Below are 17,759 nucleotides of genomic sequence, written 5' to 3'. Positions count from 1 at the left end.
AAATTTTAGCTTACTTTATGAGCGGTGTATGTCAAGAACTCGGCACTTTGAATTGTGACATGCTCCATTTTATTTAAACAGGTTTTCGTTAGTGCTTTGACGACATGAAGCAAAATGTGTAGCTTGGTCTAGAAGCGAGCCAGCAGTGTTGCAGGCCTTGTGAAGATGTGCTCACCAGTTGTTCTTGTCAACAGAGACAATGTTTCGGTGGCCGTAGGCCATGGCAATCTTGGACACTGCTTCAATCATGTGGGAGCCCATGTCCAGTATGAGGTCACCCTGCAGAATATGCAAAAATAGGATATGACGCAGATACCAAAAGGTGCGAGTGCAATTCGACAACACACGATTATGAAGCACCAAAGCCACCAGACTGTGTTCTTATTCATTGCTTGTGGCGATGTAAGCGAAAGTATACAATCTTGTCTCATGAGATTGAGCAGTATTTCGGGTGACGTCTACCAGATTGCTTGAAGAAATGTTGCCGTAGAAGTTCCGCATCTTTCAGAAAAGGTTTATAAGTCCACACAGTGTCAGTACACTGCAAATATTGCACAGATGATCAACGGTATATGTGCATGAGGATCATTTTTCTATGGCATGCTATATGTGACTAAGTTATTGCCTAAACAAAGAAGGAACAGAGACATTGTTATTTCTGAAGGGCACTGTTGAAATTTTTGAAGATGTACCAACTAGCTCAAAGTTTTACTACAGCTTTGAAACTAGCCTCGGAGTATTTTATTAACTCACGTCATTCACTGCACACTAATACAACCGCTTCGGAAACAGGAAGAGGAAGTTAACTGAGTGCCAGCGTGCCAGTGCACCTCTGAGCTGTCGGTGCTCAGCAATTTCACCTAGTAACTACTACCAGGCAGAACTATACTCGTGGCTTTTTGAGGCAGCGAGGCTTCAGCGAATCACCCTCGCTGCCGAAGAATTTTTTGCTGTAATGGGGGTACCAATGCTGGTGCATTAAAATGGTTGAATTTTTTATACTTCATCTAACAAACTCTTATAGTGCTTATAGTACCAACTAGGCTTGAGAGTATGTGTGCAGATGCTGCCTGGTTTTGTTTTTGGAAGGTGTCTTTCAGGTACGAGTTCTTTTTCTCCTTTGGCATGCAGCATGTGAGCTGGCTACTGTTTAAACTGTGTGAACCAGTTTTTATGCAAAACTATGTCGAGGGAGATTTCACCTTGTCCTGCTTCATTTCTTGTGGTATCCTGAACAGTGCCAGGCCATCTGTCAGGCTGCTGACCGTGATTCCTGCAGGAGAAAAAAAAGCGTGGGTGATCAGTTTCAGTGCCAAGCATAGATCAAAGCGTAGTCTGTTCAATTGATGGCTTCTTCAAATACTACATGCAGCTGTTCTGCTTAAATTGATATGTGTAATGGATTACATGTACTGTTTACAAAGCAGGCCTTCATCACTGTACATTCAGTGAACAAATATGCTCCAGCAGAGTTCCTGCAAACATGCTGGAATTCCTGCAGTTGTGGTTTAGCACGTAATCAAAATTTTTTGCTTGCTATAGAATTTTAGGCCACCAAGGTTCATTCAGCTGTTTTATTAAAAGCTTGCAAAAATTCTTCTTGGCTGAGTACAAGTATACAAGTTTTTACTCATGATTAGCAGTAAAGCTAAAGTCAATGAATTCGTTTGTTTCACTGACATTTGCTGCTGCACATTTTCTGGGCAAGCTGCTACACTCTATAAGCCCAGCAGCAGCTGCATCACTCTTGCAAAACAGTGATGAGACTGTTCCTGCTTGCTTGCTGCTTGTCTGGTCAGGCATTGGTAATGACCAGGTTACAGTGGTGCTGCAGAATATAGCTTCATCGAGCATGCAACCGTTGTGTCAAAGCCCTTGAACTGCACCTAGTGATGCAACTGTTGCACTGGCTTGGTAGTTTAATGACGAGGCTTTTAATTGATGTCAGGAATGCAACATGTAGGTAAATGTAGGTGCCACTCGTAGGCGCATGGTTATTGAGCTTGACGACATTGACTCGAAATGTCAGAGTTTCACAGCGCGTACAGCCTACATGCACTGTTGGAAAGTTCGAGAAACAAGTAACTAGAATCGGTGTATGTCTGTTATAGTCATTGCTTTCAGCGGAAACTCTTACCACATACGTGCACTTGACTCATCATGCTGCATTGACATCGAAGATGCTACCTATCTCTGCACCCATACAGTCAAATCCCGCCACGGTGAACGCCACTTCAACATGTTTTTATTCCCCTTTAGCTCACCATGTAAAATTTCTCACCACAACGAACAAATTTTGGGGCGCGTTTCCACTTCAATGAATATTTTGCCAAGTGAGGATGGATTTAAAAATGTATTTGGCAACAAAATAGGCACATCGGCACCAACATGTACACTTCCATAGGTTCACACTCCTTTGCTCCACTAAAATTTTCGCTTGAATCAATTGTGCCCCTACTGACCCACCCATTCAGCGATACATGAAGACAGTCATTGCTTGGTGATGATGGCTGTTGGGCTGACTGCTTTGGGGCAAGCCGCAGGTGTAGATGCTGCCATTTTATTCCAAACTAGAGCTGTGATCAACCTGTATTTTGTAGCATCACTCTTCAGTAATTGTGATGGACACATTTGATGTGATGCGTAGTTTTATTGATACCCATAACAGTGGCATCATGACGTATTTGCTCATAGAGTGTGGAAATCCTATCACTGCACTCATGGAAATAAAAGAAAAAAATAGAAGGAACTGATCAACACCTTGGTAAATAAATCACATTTTCGACTGGGTAGTCCAATCTAACAGTGTTTTAGAGCTAATTTTGCCACAACGAAATTTTCGCTTCAACATAATTTTTCACGTGCCCCGTCCGTTTCGTTGTAGCGAGGTTCAACTGTATAAATATCCTTCTCTGGTAAACGCAGGGAGTGGATCTTGGCCACTAACTTGAGCTGCAGTGGCCACGAAAAGGGAGCAGAACGGATGGCAAACACATGTCAAAATCAAGAAGCGCAGTGTCACTTCAGGACGTTTGGCTACGATTGTCAGCTTATTTATTCGCAATCAATTATATATACGCCTATGCACTAAATCACAATTCTGAAAACTGATCAAGTATTTATTAATGCCTTTTAGCATCTAGGAAAGAAGTAGGATAAAAGGCAGAGCCATCGCAATACCAGTTTTGTACAGTACTCATTGACCCTGAAAGCAAAACAGAGAGAAAAAGAAAAAAACAAGGCGGGGAAGTTAACTAGGTGATGCCCTCTAAGCAAAACAGAGCAGAGCAGAAAAAGAATGGCTCTCACCTTCAAGCGACTTCAGGGGAATGCGATGCTTAGAGCGGAGATCCTTCCGGTCCAGCAAGTAGAGGGCTGCGTCAGTCAGGATGAGCACTCGGTCACGAGGCTTGTAGCCATGCCGGTCGTACTTTGTCACTTCCAGGCAGTACTGCATGCAAGAGACACAAGCGGCTGGTTTGGTCTTTGAGTAGTTTTGAATGCTTAATTGTAAGTACATGTCCTTATCTGCACAGGAGAAGATTTGGAGCTGTCATATAAACATTTGCGGCTATCCTTCTACTGAAAGCAAAAATGCAAAGAATCTCAAGGAATCTAGCATCACAGCTTTGTTGTTTCTGGCAGAGACATTGTAATTTGAATGACGTTTTGCTCTCAACTAATGATGACATTGCAACTTGGGTTGCGAATTTCAGCTATGAGTTGACATGGTGTATTCAGAATTTGGTTAATGTCATGGCTAGTCCACATATGGGGACTCACTGTGAGCTATTCAAAGCTCTAACAAGTATCAGCTATGCACACATGCTGCATTAGGCCTGTTATTTGTGAGAAGGATGAAGTTTCACAACTACTACTGTTACTGCAAGTATGTGGCAATAGTGGTAAATAGCTGTTATGAAGTTTGTAGGTAAGATTGCAGGTTTTGAAGCTTCTATATAATACAGTGTGTTGGTAACTTCCTCTCACTTGGTAACTTTTCTACAAGGTTGTCACTATTATGTGGCAGTGTAGTCTAAGTTCAAGAACACAGCAACTATAGCTAAGTTTCTTAAAGTATCATTGGCGTGACAAGAGAGCCAAGTTGCTAAACAAACTTACCAAGGTCATCTCACCCTGGTGTTTGACTGACTTCTCAAACATGTTCTCCCTCCGCAGTTCGAGTTCTGGAGCTGGAAAACAGAAGCAGTCAGACCAACTTTTCATGTATAAAGAAAAACAGCTAATGGCAGCTAAGGGCATGTCTGTAAGGCTTATTACGTTACATTCACATGTATAGACCTTAAACTACAGCATAAACACAGTGCCACGCATGATAAAAGCAGTGGATAGCTCATTCAAAGGATTTTTCTCTGGAATATTTCACAGAATAACTTTAAAAGGGTAGAGGAATTGCTTGGCATTCTGCAAGTTAGCATGGAAGTAGTAATAATCACAAGCATTAATTGAATGTCCAGCTGTTGTAGCAAGCAAAAACGCCTTTTATTTTTGCTTTTCAGGGGGCAGTGAAATATGCTTAAAATGTTTTACTGATGTCACTACACAAAATAAATATAAATAAGCAAGTTTTGCTCTACTCAATCATTTTAGTTACACATAATTTGTTCCAGTATGCTAGCATGAAAGCTTTTTTTTTAACAATTTTTTTCTAAACATTTGCTTCACAGGGATGTGGCAATCGCAATATTTTCATTATTTATGTATTGAATGTAACCAAATTTGGCACCTGTGTGTTAACCTTTTATGCCGATTTTAGAGCTGCATTTTACCTTAAGCTTGCTAGCATGGTTGTTGAGTAGTAACCACTGTTGTACTCATAAAATCATCCCAGAGACATTAAATAATTAAAATAAAAAGGCACAAGTTTGTTGCTTTCAGCATGTTCATAAAGCACTGCATTGTGCAAAAAGTGATTAGTTTTTATTTTTTTAGATGCCCAGTACTCATGGGAGTTCATGTTGAAATTCACCGTGCATTTAACATAAAAATGATTAATATAAGAATGCATTATATATATATATATATATATATCGCAAGTGTGCACAGAATGAGTTTTACTGCACTCCTCAGTGTCTCAGGATTCATGCGCAAAAGGCAATTATTCTCTTTGTCATTTGTTACAAGTGCTGAAGGGATGACTGATAGCAATTACAGAGAAAGTGAAAGCCAAGAAAATCGACCTTAAATGGCCTCTGCTTTTACATTCAGTCAGAGAAGTGCAACATTGCAGCTAATAAACCTCTAATCTTCTGATTCTTCACTTCACGTTAATACTAAAATAGTGGTGCTAGTCATGGAAACTCAAGGAATTCATGATGCAATGGGACCATCATAAGTGCAATTTGCTCACCATCTTGAAAGACCAAACATTAACAAAAAATAATGTTGCTTCCTAAATTGGTACTGGTCAGTTAACTATAATTTTTTGTCACGAGACAGATAGGTGTTGCAGGGATATGGAAAAAATAAAAATAAATATACGAAAGTGATCAAACTGGCCATTTCGTTTGCCCCAGCCTCACTGAAGTATGAAGATGCAGAAATCTTTTTCTTAAGGAATATCACTTAAGAAACATGACTTAAAGAACATGGAGCTGCATTTGACACTTGGCAATAAAGTCTAGTAAGTCTTTAATGAAAGCCAAAGGGCCTTTGTAGATCCCATATGCATCCTTACAGGTAGCATGTAGTCCCAATGCCCACATTAGAAAAGTAACAAGCTCAGTTGAATCAGTGAGCGTAAAGACAGTTTCTTGCATCCATGAACACATTAACGCACTTACGCAGCCTGTTCTCCTGGAACTCATGAGGCACCGACGTCTTGTAGCTCTGCTTCTTGCCTTCAAACAGGGCCTCAGCCTCCACCTTCCACTCCATCTGGACAAGCATTTACGAGATAAATGACTAAATGCTCGCAAGTAGCGACACCCAGTGGCAAACACCGGCATGGTGGCAAAAATGCTGTGACTCACCATCGCTTTTCTCTTGGGAGTGACAGACCTGCAGTACTTCCTCACCAGCCACTTGCGATGTAGGTCGTGCAGGAGCTCTGAGGTCTGAGCAGAAAAGAAAAGTTGCGCCGCACTGATTGGAGATCATCAAACACAGAATGCACGTTCCTTGTTCTGAACATTATTCTCAATTCCTGGTAACAGTTCGTAAACTCGCATTTTCCTGTTGGCTGGATTGAATTGGCACAGCTCCGCCAAGAATATAGAACCAGAAAGTGCTTGTTAATGTGCTCATTAACGATATTTACATTGAGCCTGCATAACGAGCACAATCCCTAGCACGTCCATGTGATAACATGGCAGATTGTACTTGTTACCCATGTACCTAAAGTACGGCTACGCCTGGTACCCAAGTGTCATTTCAGCATGGTGGTCTCAACAAATCATAATGACAGACTTACCTCTTTGCACACGAGAGGTGCAGTCGGCCATGACTTGTCCAGGATGGTCTGAGGCAGATTGGCAGCCAGCCTCTTCAGAAACTCCACACGCACTTGTCGCACAAACTGGTGAAAGTCAGAACACGCTCTAATCAAGCATTTTGAGGCAAAAGTTTAGCCAATACAAAGCTGTAACATGGCATGCGTATGTATTGTAGTAAAGTTACCTATTTTCTGCAAGGGAACTGCAGTGTATTTACTTTAGCATTATATTTCCTGGTACGACTTCTATGTCGCACAAATCCACGACAAGGGATAGCTGAACGAAGTTAGCAGAAAGGTAAGTCTTCCTTAAATGTTCTTGGGAACCCACAAGAATGATACTCTCAACATTCGCGTGCCTAGCCGGAGAAGTGTGCAGGCTCTGGCATTGTGCATGCTGTTGCAAGCCTGTGTGTGTCTTTAGTATAATTTGATGCTGCTTTCGTTCACTTACCCTTGCATTCACATCATTCTCAGGCTCATTTCTGGTGATGAAGCCCTTGATGAATCTGCATGAGAGTAGTGACAAGTGAAGTTACTTTTCTACTAAGCACATTTTTGCTGTCAGCAGTATGACACAACCAAGGTATCTAAGAAATGTACTAATATGTTTTCCAATTCATTAGCGTGGAATAATATAGTATTCTGGCACCAGCAAGAATGCATGAACGAGTTGTCTTTCAATTTATTAGTGCAAAGTGGGGCAAAGAAAACAGGATGCAGTAGAAGAAAGGTTTGATTTATAGATTTTAAGTAATTGCATATAACCAGCCCATTGGTTGTTTATATGTAATTCTGGCAACACAACAAGTGATCACCAGTATAGTGCCAGCCTTAAAAACCATACATAAACCCTCACAAACGAATTCGTTTGCACAGAACGATTACACGTTAAAATTTAATTTGGTCCCACTTTCAACGCTTAAGCAATGACTCTTGCAATGAAAACTGCGTCCTTCGCATCCTTGGCAGTAGTATTTCTGGACAAATGTTGGTGCGCATACCTTCTGATGACCATTGCTGCATTCCTTCTCCTCTCCAGCAAGCACTGAGCCTGGTACCTCCGCCAGGAGTTCTCGATCAGAATCGCTGCACGAGACAAGCACCGCTCAGTCAATTACGAAATGCAAAACCGTGATCACGGCACACTGGTGGAATATGCAAAATGTTCACCTCTTGATCCCTGTAATTTTGTTGAGCATTGCTCTTTGCCAGGCAGTGATCAACTAATCATCTTTAACAAAGTTCAGTCCACTGCAGAATAAAGGGCTGCACCAGTGACCTCTAATTATTAACGAGGACAATGGAGTTAGTTTGTAATAGCTGATAATCATCATCCTCATCAGCCTGACTATACCCACTGCAGGGCGAAGGCCTCTCCCACATTTCTCCACTTCACCCGGTTCTGTGCTAGCTGCATCCACTTGAGCCCTGCGAACTTCTTAATCTCATCCGCCCACCTAACTTTCTGCCGCCCCCTGCTACGCTTTCCTTCCCTCGGAATCCAGTTTCTTACCCTCAGCGACCATCGGTTATCCTCTCTTCGCACTACATGTCCTGCCCATGCCCATTTCTTCTTCTTAATTTCCACTAGAATGTCGGTAACTTGAGTTATTTCTCTGACCCACTCTGCACGCTTTCTATCTCTTAATGTTACCCCTACCATTTTTCGTTCCATAGTCCTCTGGGTTGTCCTCAACTTAAGTAGAACTCTCTTGGTTAGCCTCCATGTTTCAGCCCCATAGGTGAATACAGGCAAGATGCAACTGTTGTATACTTTCCTCTTGAGCGATACCAGTAAGCTGCTAGTCATAATCTGCGAGTGCTTGCCAAATGCACTCCATCCCAATCTTATTCTTCTTTTTATTTCCTTTTCATGGTCCGGATCTGCGTTTACTACCTGTCCTAAGTAGACATATTCGCCTACTACTTCCAGTATTTCGCTACCTAATGTAAACTGCTGTTCCTTCCCGAGGCTGTTGAACATTACCTTAGTCTTCTGCATAGCTGATAATAAACTACATCAATTTATCCTCGTTTTATATTTGCACCGCCACATTAGTCCTTGTAATTGATTTTGTGAACTGTAAGCCCACATTTTGTGCATCAAAAATACAGTATGTATTAAATAAATAATACGTTCATCGCACATTAATTTCGCAATATTTTGTGTAAAAGCTCACACAAACCACTTGCACACACTACGTGAAATATGCCTGAGACATGTATGTGGAATATTGCAGGCCACCTGGGTGTTTTAAAGCATGGTTGCAGGTGCTAATTTCATTTTTTTTTCTTTTTTCATGCATATTTCCATAATCATAAGGGTTGCCCAGAGGCGAGGAGACATCTCATCGGAAAATAAAATTTTCTCCTTTCAGTGGCTGCTGGGACACATAAAACGCTCACCTGCTTTGCGCATCTTCAGATACTTCTTCCTCGCAGAGTAGCATCGAAATTCTGCTTGAATGACTGACGCTAGAGACGATAAAGTAAGAAAAAAGCCAGGTTAAAGACAATTATTAACCTCTATCATACATTTATTAAAAGATTGCATTAAGCACATATATTAAGTAATCCACTCATATTAATTGTGTGAATCACCAAGCATGTGTTGCTTTACATTGATTCACATCAGTATGTAGTAGTGTACAAGACGTATATAGCAAACTTACCCAAGTAGTGCTTCTTCTGCTGAAATGCATCCTCAGTTTCAAACAAGGTCCTTGGGAACCGAATGAAAAGTTTCGTGCTGGAAAGTGGGAATTAAGGGACTATTATAATGCGGTATTACCTTTTACAAATGTTTTGAGGGCACAGCTATATGGGATGTGGAACATAACCAACAGACATTAAGTTACAGAATCAAACCTTACACTATTATAGCCGCCCAGGCAGTCGACATGCTCGGCCTGTAATTTTTTCCCAAATGTAAGTCTCGTACCGCTACTACTACTAGTAATGGTAAAGTTATAACTGAGTGCCCTCTCCCCCTTTTTACTACAGATCTCTGGGCATGTGGCAAACTACTTTCCTTGCCACTCTTTTCTTTCCTTTATCTTCCTTTGTTCCCCTCCCCAAGTGCAAGGTAGCCTACTGGGCATCGCCTAGCTCACCTCTCTGCCTTTCTATTCTTCTATTTCTTTCTCTCTCTCTCTCTCTCTCTAGACAAGTTGAAGATCATCTGTTGAACGCAGATCTAGTTACTGGCATCTTTAAAAGACAAAGGATAGGTAAAGTTTTATGATGTTGTGCTTGTTTTATGTACCTGCATTCTGTCCTTCCTAAAACCGTGCAGTAAAAAAAGTTGCACACTTAACTTTCTTGTCTTTTAAAAATATTCTGTCCTCTTAAATTTGGCCTCAGCTCAAGTGACTATTGCAAGCTACATTTTCTTAATATTCACTTTGATATGCAAAATTTACGTGCAAGCAACTGGCAGTGAATAAAGTATTCTTACCAACTTTAAAACAGCCAGTAGGTAAGTAGGTAAGCTAAATCTGTAGTCTACTTTTCTTAGGTGAATGTATGCTTACTGGCCCATTGAGTACTCTTCGGAGGCATAGTTGAGATGCTTGATGAGCACAGCCACGCCTTCCTTAGCAGTCCCGCCGCGGTATCTGGGCCATGTTTCGGGACAGAGGCACTTGTACCGCTCCAGAAATGTCTCGTACCGACGCCGGTACGCAAAACCAGCACGGCGCACCCTCAAATTTTCCAGGAGGCCCAAGTACTGTACCTGGTGTCCCACGACCTTCTCATCAAATTTGGCTATAAATAATTGAAAAACAACAGAAATGACAGCGTTAGCTGGTTGTCTGGTTGACTTGGGGAGAAACTTGCAAGCTTGTGACAAGTATATGAACGTGTGCCAAATTAAAGAAGTACATAATGTGTAGCAAAGTTGTCAATAAGCAGAGCACACAAAGGTAGCTCTGAGATATGTGTTCTCTAGTCAATAGGTTTTTTTCTCAATATTTTTTTCACCTTACACTGGAATGTATGCAAAGGATGGTTAAGCCAGGATTCTGCCACCAGTGTGAAGCAGAATTCCAACAACTTGCCTAAGCATCAACCAAAACAGTTCACTCTGCTTGTCATGAAACAGTAAAAATTATTTCACTACTTTCAGTTGTTGTGCACCATAGCATGACAAGTTTCTGTTTTCTTTTTTTTTTAAATGTCATCAAAAAATACTCACAGGCCTGCTTGTAGTCGTTGGGTTTAATGCAACGAACATACCAGGGCTCTTTGGACATCAAGATCTCCATGAGCTCCTGCAAGCTGTATTTGAACTGGGCGGCTGCCTGAAAGAAAGAAAAACATTGAAAGTTGTAAAGCTATGGTTAGCGCAGAAAATATAGTAGTTGTCAGTTACTTAATGAACCAAAGCAAATGAATAGTGCGTGAGAGGTGATGCGCTTACTGTAGGTGGCCGCTTCTTGCTCAGCAGTTCGGACTCTGGAAAGGCGTCCTTGATTATGCTGTTGCCAGCACCGGCCATTGCCTTCTTCAGGTCACGAAACAGCAAGTCATTGTTCTTGTCGAGAAACCCTGGGTCATGGCATGCAGTGGATCACATTATGTCTTTTCAACCAGCAACAAGATTAATTTAGACAAGACAATTTAGGCTTACCTTCTATCTTGTAAGTGACATCCCCAGCATAATGGATGAGGCGGAACTCCTGCAAGGTGCACAGAAAGTGGTACTGAAGAAATGCCACATAATTCACCAGCCCTGTTATCTCATTGCAAGCGAGGCATGACTATTGACCTAGCTTGATAAGATAGTGATAAGTGGCAAGAGATTTTGCAGTTCAAGCATAAAACATGATAGGAATAGTAAAATTGCAGCTTTCATTTTTTGCACAGTTTTCATTATTTATTCTTTTGCAGCATGGCTTCTATAGCTGTGCAAGCAACTTTTCAAACTACTTTTTTTTAAAGCAGCTACAGATGTTTTCATGTAGTCACTATTCTGGTTACACTGAGATTCCTGCTGAACAGAATTCCACGGTCATTTCATGCCTAGAACAAAGGACTGCTTTTAAGAAGCAAGGAATAAAAATATGTGTTATGAAGTGTTATAGTGTGCCTAGCGAGTGCCGTCTGGTGCTGCATTTTGTTTCTTCCGTCGCGTAATAAAATGCTTCAAAAGGCCACCCACCAATATTTTGTTAACTAGACAAAAATATGTTTTTGTTTCTTTTTTCAGGAATATGACTGCAATAATATAAGTAGAGAGATGTGTGGCATGCGTGAATTTAAGTTTACAAGCCATTCGTGTTATATTTGCAAAATATTCGGGTTATATTTGCAAATATACACAAATTATCAGATTTTTCTTTATACAGAACATAATGTATGACCAGTATGACTGCAAGAGTGCAAGGGTTGTCAAGTGGCACCATGAGGTGGGAAGTTTGGCAGCAAAGCTGACCAGATATTTAGTAAACATGTGCAGATGCATGCTAGCACAAAACTAAGCAGGAATTCATTAAAATACCAATCAGTGTCAAAGGTAGCAATACTGACATACTCATTGACAAAGGCAAAAAGCTAACAGTTAAGAACCATTACTTCCTGAGCTGTGGTGTGTGGCGCAAATGCATTTCAACATCTCTAGGTGTTTCGTATTAGTTCCAAGTTCTCCACTGTGGCTTCAATTTCATTGCCTGTGTGTAGCTTTAGGATTTTAAACCCATTCATACCATATCATATCTATCTCCCAATTCCAGCCTTCTTCATGGCAAAAAAAAAAAAAAGAAATGCAACATAGTTTTTCTGTTCAGCGCAATATAGCAGTGACCTCATAATGATTTCGGGTCAAAACAAACATGTTTTGTTCTAAGCACGTGGCACTGAGTAATGAGTGTTAGAAACATGTGACACATATAATCCCAGTTGCTTTAGTGTGCAAATGCCACATCTTTCTTCTCACATTGCCACATATTTGTCTACTAAGGGACATTATCAAGTTCCTCCAGACACATAATTTTTTTTTTCCTTCAGCCAATTTATGTGTTAAATGTAAAATTCTCATTCATTTTGGAGAAATCATTGAAACCACGTCTCTAAAAGGCTGAACATAAGATCAAGGAAAATATTTCACAGCGATTGTGTTGAATTCACAGGAAGCTTCTCTTTCTTTCCTTTTTTTTTTGCTCATGACAGTGCAGTGGCACAGTGACAGTGCACTGACAGTGACAAGCAGGGCAGGATGCACAGCAGAGACAAAACAGGACGTGACTGCATCGCTCACATCTCGTGCAATGCTCTTCTTGAGTTTGTTGCTGGCCAGGTTGTGCGAGACGAAGTGAGGGTGCATGCGGATTGTCTGCTCCATCTTGAAGAGGAACGTCTTGTCTGTAGCTCCACCTGGCCTCAGGCACTCCTCGTCCTGCAATGTAATCATGCAGGTGTGACCTTGCATCTCTTGTTTCAATGGCTAGCTTTTTTGTTTCTTTGAATTTATTTGGCCGCAACAGTTTCAAGAGATATCACAACTCAAAGGCAGTCCTGTGACATAGTGACTGACAACTGAATTTCTAGCACCGTATATTTCTTGTATTTTAACTGAAATGAAAAACTGGATGTCTGAGGTGCTTGATTCCACAACAGTTTTGTTAAAGATACTGTAAAGATTTTTACAGAGATGTATTTTTTTTTTTACCAGTGAATGCTCCCGTTTTTGTGTTTCCCAATGCTGGAGGCCAAGAACAGCAGTCCTAATGGCAATTACGTGCTAGCAAAAGTTATGAAATGAAAACTAGCATTTCTCTGCCACCAGACAGTAATTAGACAGTTTTAATACAGAGTAGAGCCCATCTGAGTGTCCACACCCACAGCTTTTACGGCACATCGATGTATGTCTGCTCGACAAAACATTTAGCAGACCATGGTTACTGTGGTGCTATTTAGTAACAAAAGTTCAAATGCAAAGGGAGCATTGCTCTTTACCAAAGAATGCACTGGAGAGAGTGTAAACTCTAATAAAAATAAAAAATGGTCTTGAAAAGAAAAAGCTCTATGCACTCTAATATTCTTAAAGATTAAAGATTCGAGAAATGTATAGTCTCATGTTAGGATACACCAAATCGAGAGGTTTCACCACAGAATGACACTCCACTTTCTTTTGTGCGTCTTTAAATCTCAAGTTAAAATTAAAAACCCTCATTTTTCTGACTCTGCTTGATTGTTACGATATGAGGCACAATCTTTTCATTTTCATCATATTATCGTGACACATTTTGGCCACTTGTCTGTCCCCTTAATTATACTGTTCCTATATTTTGCATAAGCAAACCATAGAAACAGGATGCCCACAAGTTCAAAACTATTGCTTCCTTGACTGGTACATAAGGTAACTATCTAGGCTCGTACATAAATAACATGGAGGCATTATAAAGTAAAAAATTTTGCAATACATACTATTAAAACATATAAATACTTCACAATTTCTGTCACACCAAGTATATATGTGACAACAGGTTTAATTTCTGACAAGGTGTGTACATTACGTAAGGCACTCTTTTTAAGCTCGCATAAACTATTCCTGTGTGCATTTTTTCTGTGCATAAATACAAATTATAATGCTGATAAGGTGCTCTGGGCAGCATAATAAACGAGACTGCAAACAGCAGATTAATGCCTCTTGAGCAGTTCCATGCTGTCTATTGAAGCAAATAATTTGAGCAGGGTTATATTTGTGATTATAAACTAGAGGAGGGTTCTTACCAACAGAGAGATGATGCCCTTGTGCTTCTCTTCCACGAGATCACAAATGACTTTGTTGTTGAAGTAGTTGATTGGTGTCCACTTAACACATGATAGAAGAAAATGGAAAAGTGATCAATCTCTACTTTGAATCATTTATGAAGCTTTACTTAGAATTTCTCTTCTCATGGCAACGTCCAAATGAACACGTCATCCTGTAGTGACGTGTTCATTTTTCCTTTCGAGTAATTTCACTATAGCATTTATATTGCAGTAACTTAATATATTCATGCTAATGTTCATGGCTGATTTAAATGAACAGTGTAGTCAAAGTAAATAGATTTCTGGAAGAAGCAATGAGCACCAAACAGCATTATTTAGAGGCAGTTTATATCCACCAAAAGTTACATTATTGCATATGATCAGAGAGGCTTACTGATTATGTGCTACAAAAGATGTCATGTGTGAACCCAGCCATTCATTGCCCAAGTCTCAACTTCTTAAACTTCTTATCAGACTCAAAAACAACCAAATACCTCATCCCAAGGTCACGATTCTCAGGAGTCAGTTACATGCTGATAACAAGGAAACAGTGGAAGATATAGTTGAACACTGATACTTTCATTCCCATTTATATGTGCATTCAATGCATGAGTCAACTGTGTTGGCTTGTATGAAACTGCCTGAACAGCTGTATATCATGTAATACAAAAATGGATAAAAAATCATTAATCTAGGTTCTATAATGCTAAAAACCCCACAAAATTTCAAAATTTTAAATTAATATTATTGAAACTTGTGTCATAAAAAAAAATCCAGTTTTAGATTCAACCCAAATAAAGTAGCATGAACCTAAGCAAATTACAGCTTGACTGTATTTCTGTGCTCACGAGCAATTTTCTTTTTAGTTTTTGTGATGCCAAATATGTTCCATACCTCAACGCCTTCCCTGAAGTACTCCTCTTGTTCAGACTTCAGCGTAAGCTCGATAAAGAGTTGTTGCAGCTTTTCGTTGCAGTAGTTAATACAGAACTGTTCAAAGCTGCAAGAAAGAAAAATCAAAATTTGCAATACACTGCTACTGTGAAAGCAGAGCATTTTTGCAGATAAAACAGACATACATAACAAGCGTGACTTAAAATTCAAGTGCTCACAGCATTTAAACAGCATTATAATATGTCTGACTAGTGCCAAAAGAGCTTTTATGTATCGAAACAGCGAAAAGTAGGTCAGGGACAAGTACTAACATTACAAGCACAATCAACAAAACAGACCTGTTCTTCTTGAAGACCTCAAATCCATAAATGTCCAGGAGACCCATCAGTGTCCTTCGTTCAGACGAGCGAGTTTTCTACGAGCAAAAAAATGACAAATCATCAGGCTCTCACAACAAACACAAGTCTACTGTTCACAGCATCTAGATACAGGAAATACAAATAAGAGGTTGCATACCAGTGGCTTGAGTGACTGATTTATCTTTTCGACCAGCCACTTGAAGAGACGTTCATAGATCGCTTTGGCCAGAGCATCTCGGGCATAGATGGCCTGATCACGGTTCAATGGTGTTGTAACCTGCATGAGGAACATGTCTCATCGTTGGCAGTGGTCAGGCAGTATGGAGGAAGTGAGTGCTGATATTAGCAATACTGCAGTCAATAATCAACATTATTGCCTCTGATCAATGATGCTCTCATCAGAAACGCAGACACTGATGCTTTTAATCCACAAATTACCTGCCAAGAGATGGGCTGCAAGTGTACTTGCTGTTGAGCTAGTTGATTCGTGCTATACATTATAATGGTGCAAGGGGCACGAACACAGGGAAGAAGGCAGTCTTTCTGTCCCTCTTTTTTCTTGTGTTCATGTCTTTGCACCATTCCAATGGACTGGTTATTGTCACCTATTGATTTTTCAAACAATTATTTAGGATGTGCAGTAAAACTTTGTTAACTTGACCCCCGTTAATCCAAAAATTAGGATAATTTAACTACAACAGCTGTCCCGGCCGACGACCATGTAAATCAGTGGCATCGGACAGTCGTCTATTCGGACACGGGTGCGCTTGCACGGGTTAATTCGGACGGAATGTCATGTCGAGGTAAGGCCCACAAAACCAGAGATCATCGAAGTAGACCTACCCGAAACTTAATTGTACGGAATTAGCGGTGGTACACGCGCACCTGGGGCATGCGCGCTTTGGCAGACGCAACGCGATCGGAAGCTCCCCCCCCCCTCCCCCCAACACCTATTGCCAAAATATAGCCCCGTAAACATAATTCCAGTTCAGTTGAGTCCACGCCATCCCGCTGCTGTCATATCGGGTGCCCGCATCGGCCAGTCGCGCCATTTCGGACGCTATTTTGTGCTTCATTGGTCATTAAGTTCTATTATTTGGCGGCGTTACGCCGTTGTAATGCCTCTGCCTTGCACCCACAGGCTTCTTACACTCTTGCAGTACGCTGATCCGTTGCGTTTTCAGGATGCTTCACCGCAAAATAACTTTCATTGCGGTGAAGCATCCTCACAACGCGAAGGGGCAGCTTGTGAAAGTCGTCCCTGGCGCTGCGTCGCACTGCGGAAAGAGCCGCGGAGGCGCTTGAGATTTCCTGACAGTATGCGGAAAGCATAGCACTTGATGAAACCGTAAAGTATTGCCGTCGCTTAGGTTGCACCTCCTGTACAGGTAGCCATATTGCAGGTATTCATTGGATAAAATTACTATGATTCAAACGTTGTTGTTTTTTTTGGCAGTCCTTTAGGGACTTTCTATCATTTTAACATTTTTCCTGGCCACTTGAAGGCCAAAAAAAGACATTTACATTTTACTGCAACAGTTATCGCTTCAAATAAAAAATTGTTTTCCTGCATTTCGTAGTTTTGGCTGCATGTTGACTGCACTGTTACAAGCATTCATGCCTAAAAATGCTCTAACGCCTGTCGAAATGCACGCTAATTTGCTTACGTTTCCTATTTTACCACTGCCGTAAGGCACGCTCACACTGACTACCACCCTTATAAGAGCTCCTAAACAGGAGGAAGTGATACGAAACTGACCACACAGTAGACAGCAATGCAGACTTTAGGAGTAGCTGAAAAAGAGCGTTTCATGGCACTAAATATCTTGAGGCTAAGTCCGACTAAGCCACGCTAGCAAAGGAAAGTAGCAGCACATCTTACAAGCTCTCCTCGTGCTTCAATTGTCCGGTTGGTCAAAGCATCTCTCAGCACCTCCTCGGGACAGCAAAGCAGCTGTTGGAAGAGAAAGAAAAAAAGTACTGGTTAAGCTCAGACTCCTGCAAAATAAACTACAACTGGTGCTTTGGATTATGTGATGACTTGCATTTTACGTCCTGTAAATGACTTGTGATTGTTGTGATCGATGGTTTTATGGTTTTTACAGTTTAGTTATGAGCCCCTCCTGCTTGGACCATACTTATGGTTCGCAGTATTTACAAATAAATAATTAAGGAATGCTGAAATATATTTCATTTACCGGAGGCCATTTTATTGACTATCCAAGCACTGTACATATTTGACTCAGCCAACAGCTTCTAATGTATGGATCAGGTACCAAAAGGATTAAGGATTA

General features: G+C 40.8%; 1 protein-coding gene across 3 annotated transcripts in view; it reads right to left on the bottom strand.

Moving 5' to 3' along the window:
• Positions 1 to 17,759, bottom strand: part of Myo61F (unconventional myosin 61F) — a 159,327-nt gene that overhangs the window by 2,533 nt on the left and 139,035 nt on the right. For all 3 annotated transcript variants that reach the window (XM_084598449.1, XM_084598448.1, XM_084598450.1), the window contains exons 9-29: positions 17,348 to 17,419; positions 15,623 to 15,742; positions 15,445 to 15,521; positions 15,107 to 15,212; positions 14,192 to 14,272; positions 12,717 to 12,854; positions 11,091 to 11,139; positions 10,881 to 11,008; positions 10,656 to 10,761; positions 9,991 to 10,225; positions 9,130 to 9,206; positions 8,864 to 8,932; positions 7,459 to 7,543; positions 6,909 to 6,963; positions 6,434 to 6,538; positions 5,994 to 6,077; positions 5,805 to 5,898; positions 4,123 to 4,193; positions 3,310 to 3,451; positions 1,203 to 1,273; positions 176 to 279 (exon numbers count right to left, since the gene is read on the bottom strand). In XM_084598449.1, coding sequence (XP_084454575.1) covers positions 176 to 279; positions 1,203 to 1,273; positions 3,310 to 3,451; positions 4,123 to 4,193; positions 5,805 to 5,898; positions 5,994 to 6,077; positions 6,434 to 6,538; positions 6,909 to 6,963; positions 7,459 to 7,543; positions 8,864 to 8,932; positions 9,130 to 9,206; positions 9,991 to 10,225; positions 10,656 to 10,761; positions 10,881 to 11,008; positions 11,091 to 11,139; positions 12,717 to 12,854; positions 14,192 to 14,272; positions 15,107 to 15,212; positions 15,445 to 15,521; positions 15,623 to 15,742; positions 17,348 to 17,419 — 2,069 coding nt within the window. The remainder of the gene's footprint in view (positions 1 to 175; positions 280 to 1,202; positions 1,274 to 3,309; positions 3,452 to 4,122; positions 4,194 to 5,804; positions 5,899 to 5,993; positions 6,078 to 6,433; positions 6,539 to 6,908; positions 6,964 to 7,458; positions 7,544 to 8,863; positions 8,933 to 9,129; positions 9,207 to 9,990; positions 10,226 to 10,655; positions 10,762 to 10,880; positions 11,009 to 11,090; positions 11,140 to 12,716; positions 12,855 to 14,191; positions 14,273 to 15,106; positions 15,213 to 15,444; positions 15,522 to 15,622; positions 15,743 to 17,347; positions 17,420 to 17,759) is intronic.

This window comes from Amblyomma maculatum, chromosome 3 (genome assembly GCF_055883805.1).
Source record: "Amblyomma maculatum isolate TAMU_Amacu chromosome 3, ASM5588380v1, whole genome shotgun sequence".
Taxonomy (NCBI): domain Eukaryota; kingdom Metazoa; phylum Arthropoda; class Arachnida; order Ixodida; family Ixodidae; genus Amblyomma; species Amblyomma maculatum.
This window is presented reverse-complemented; position numbering and strand designations above follow the sequence as displayed.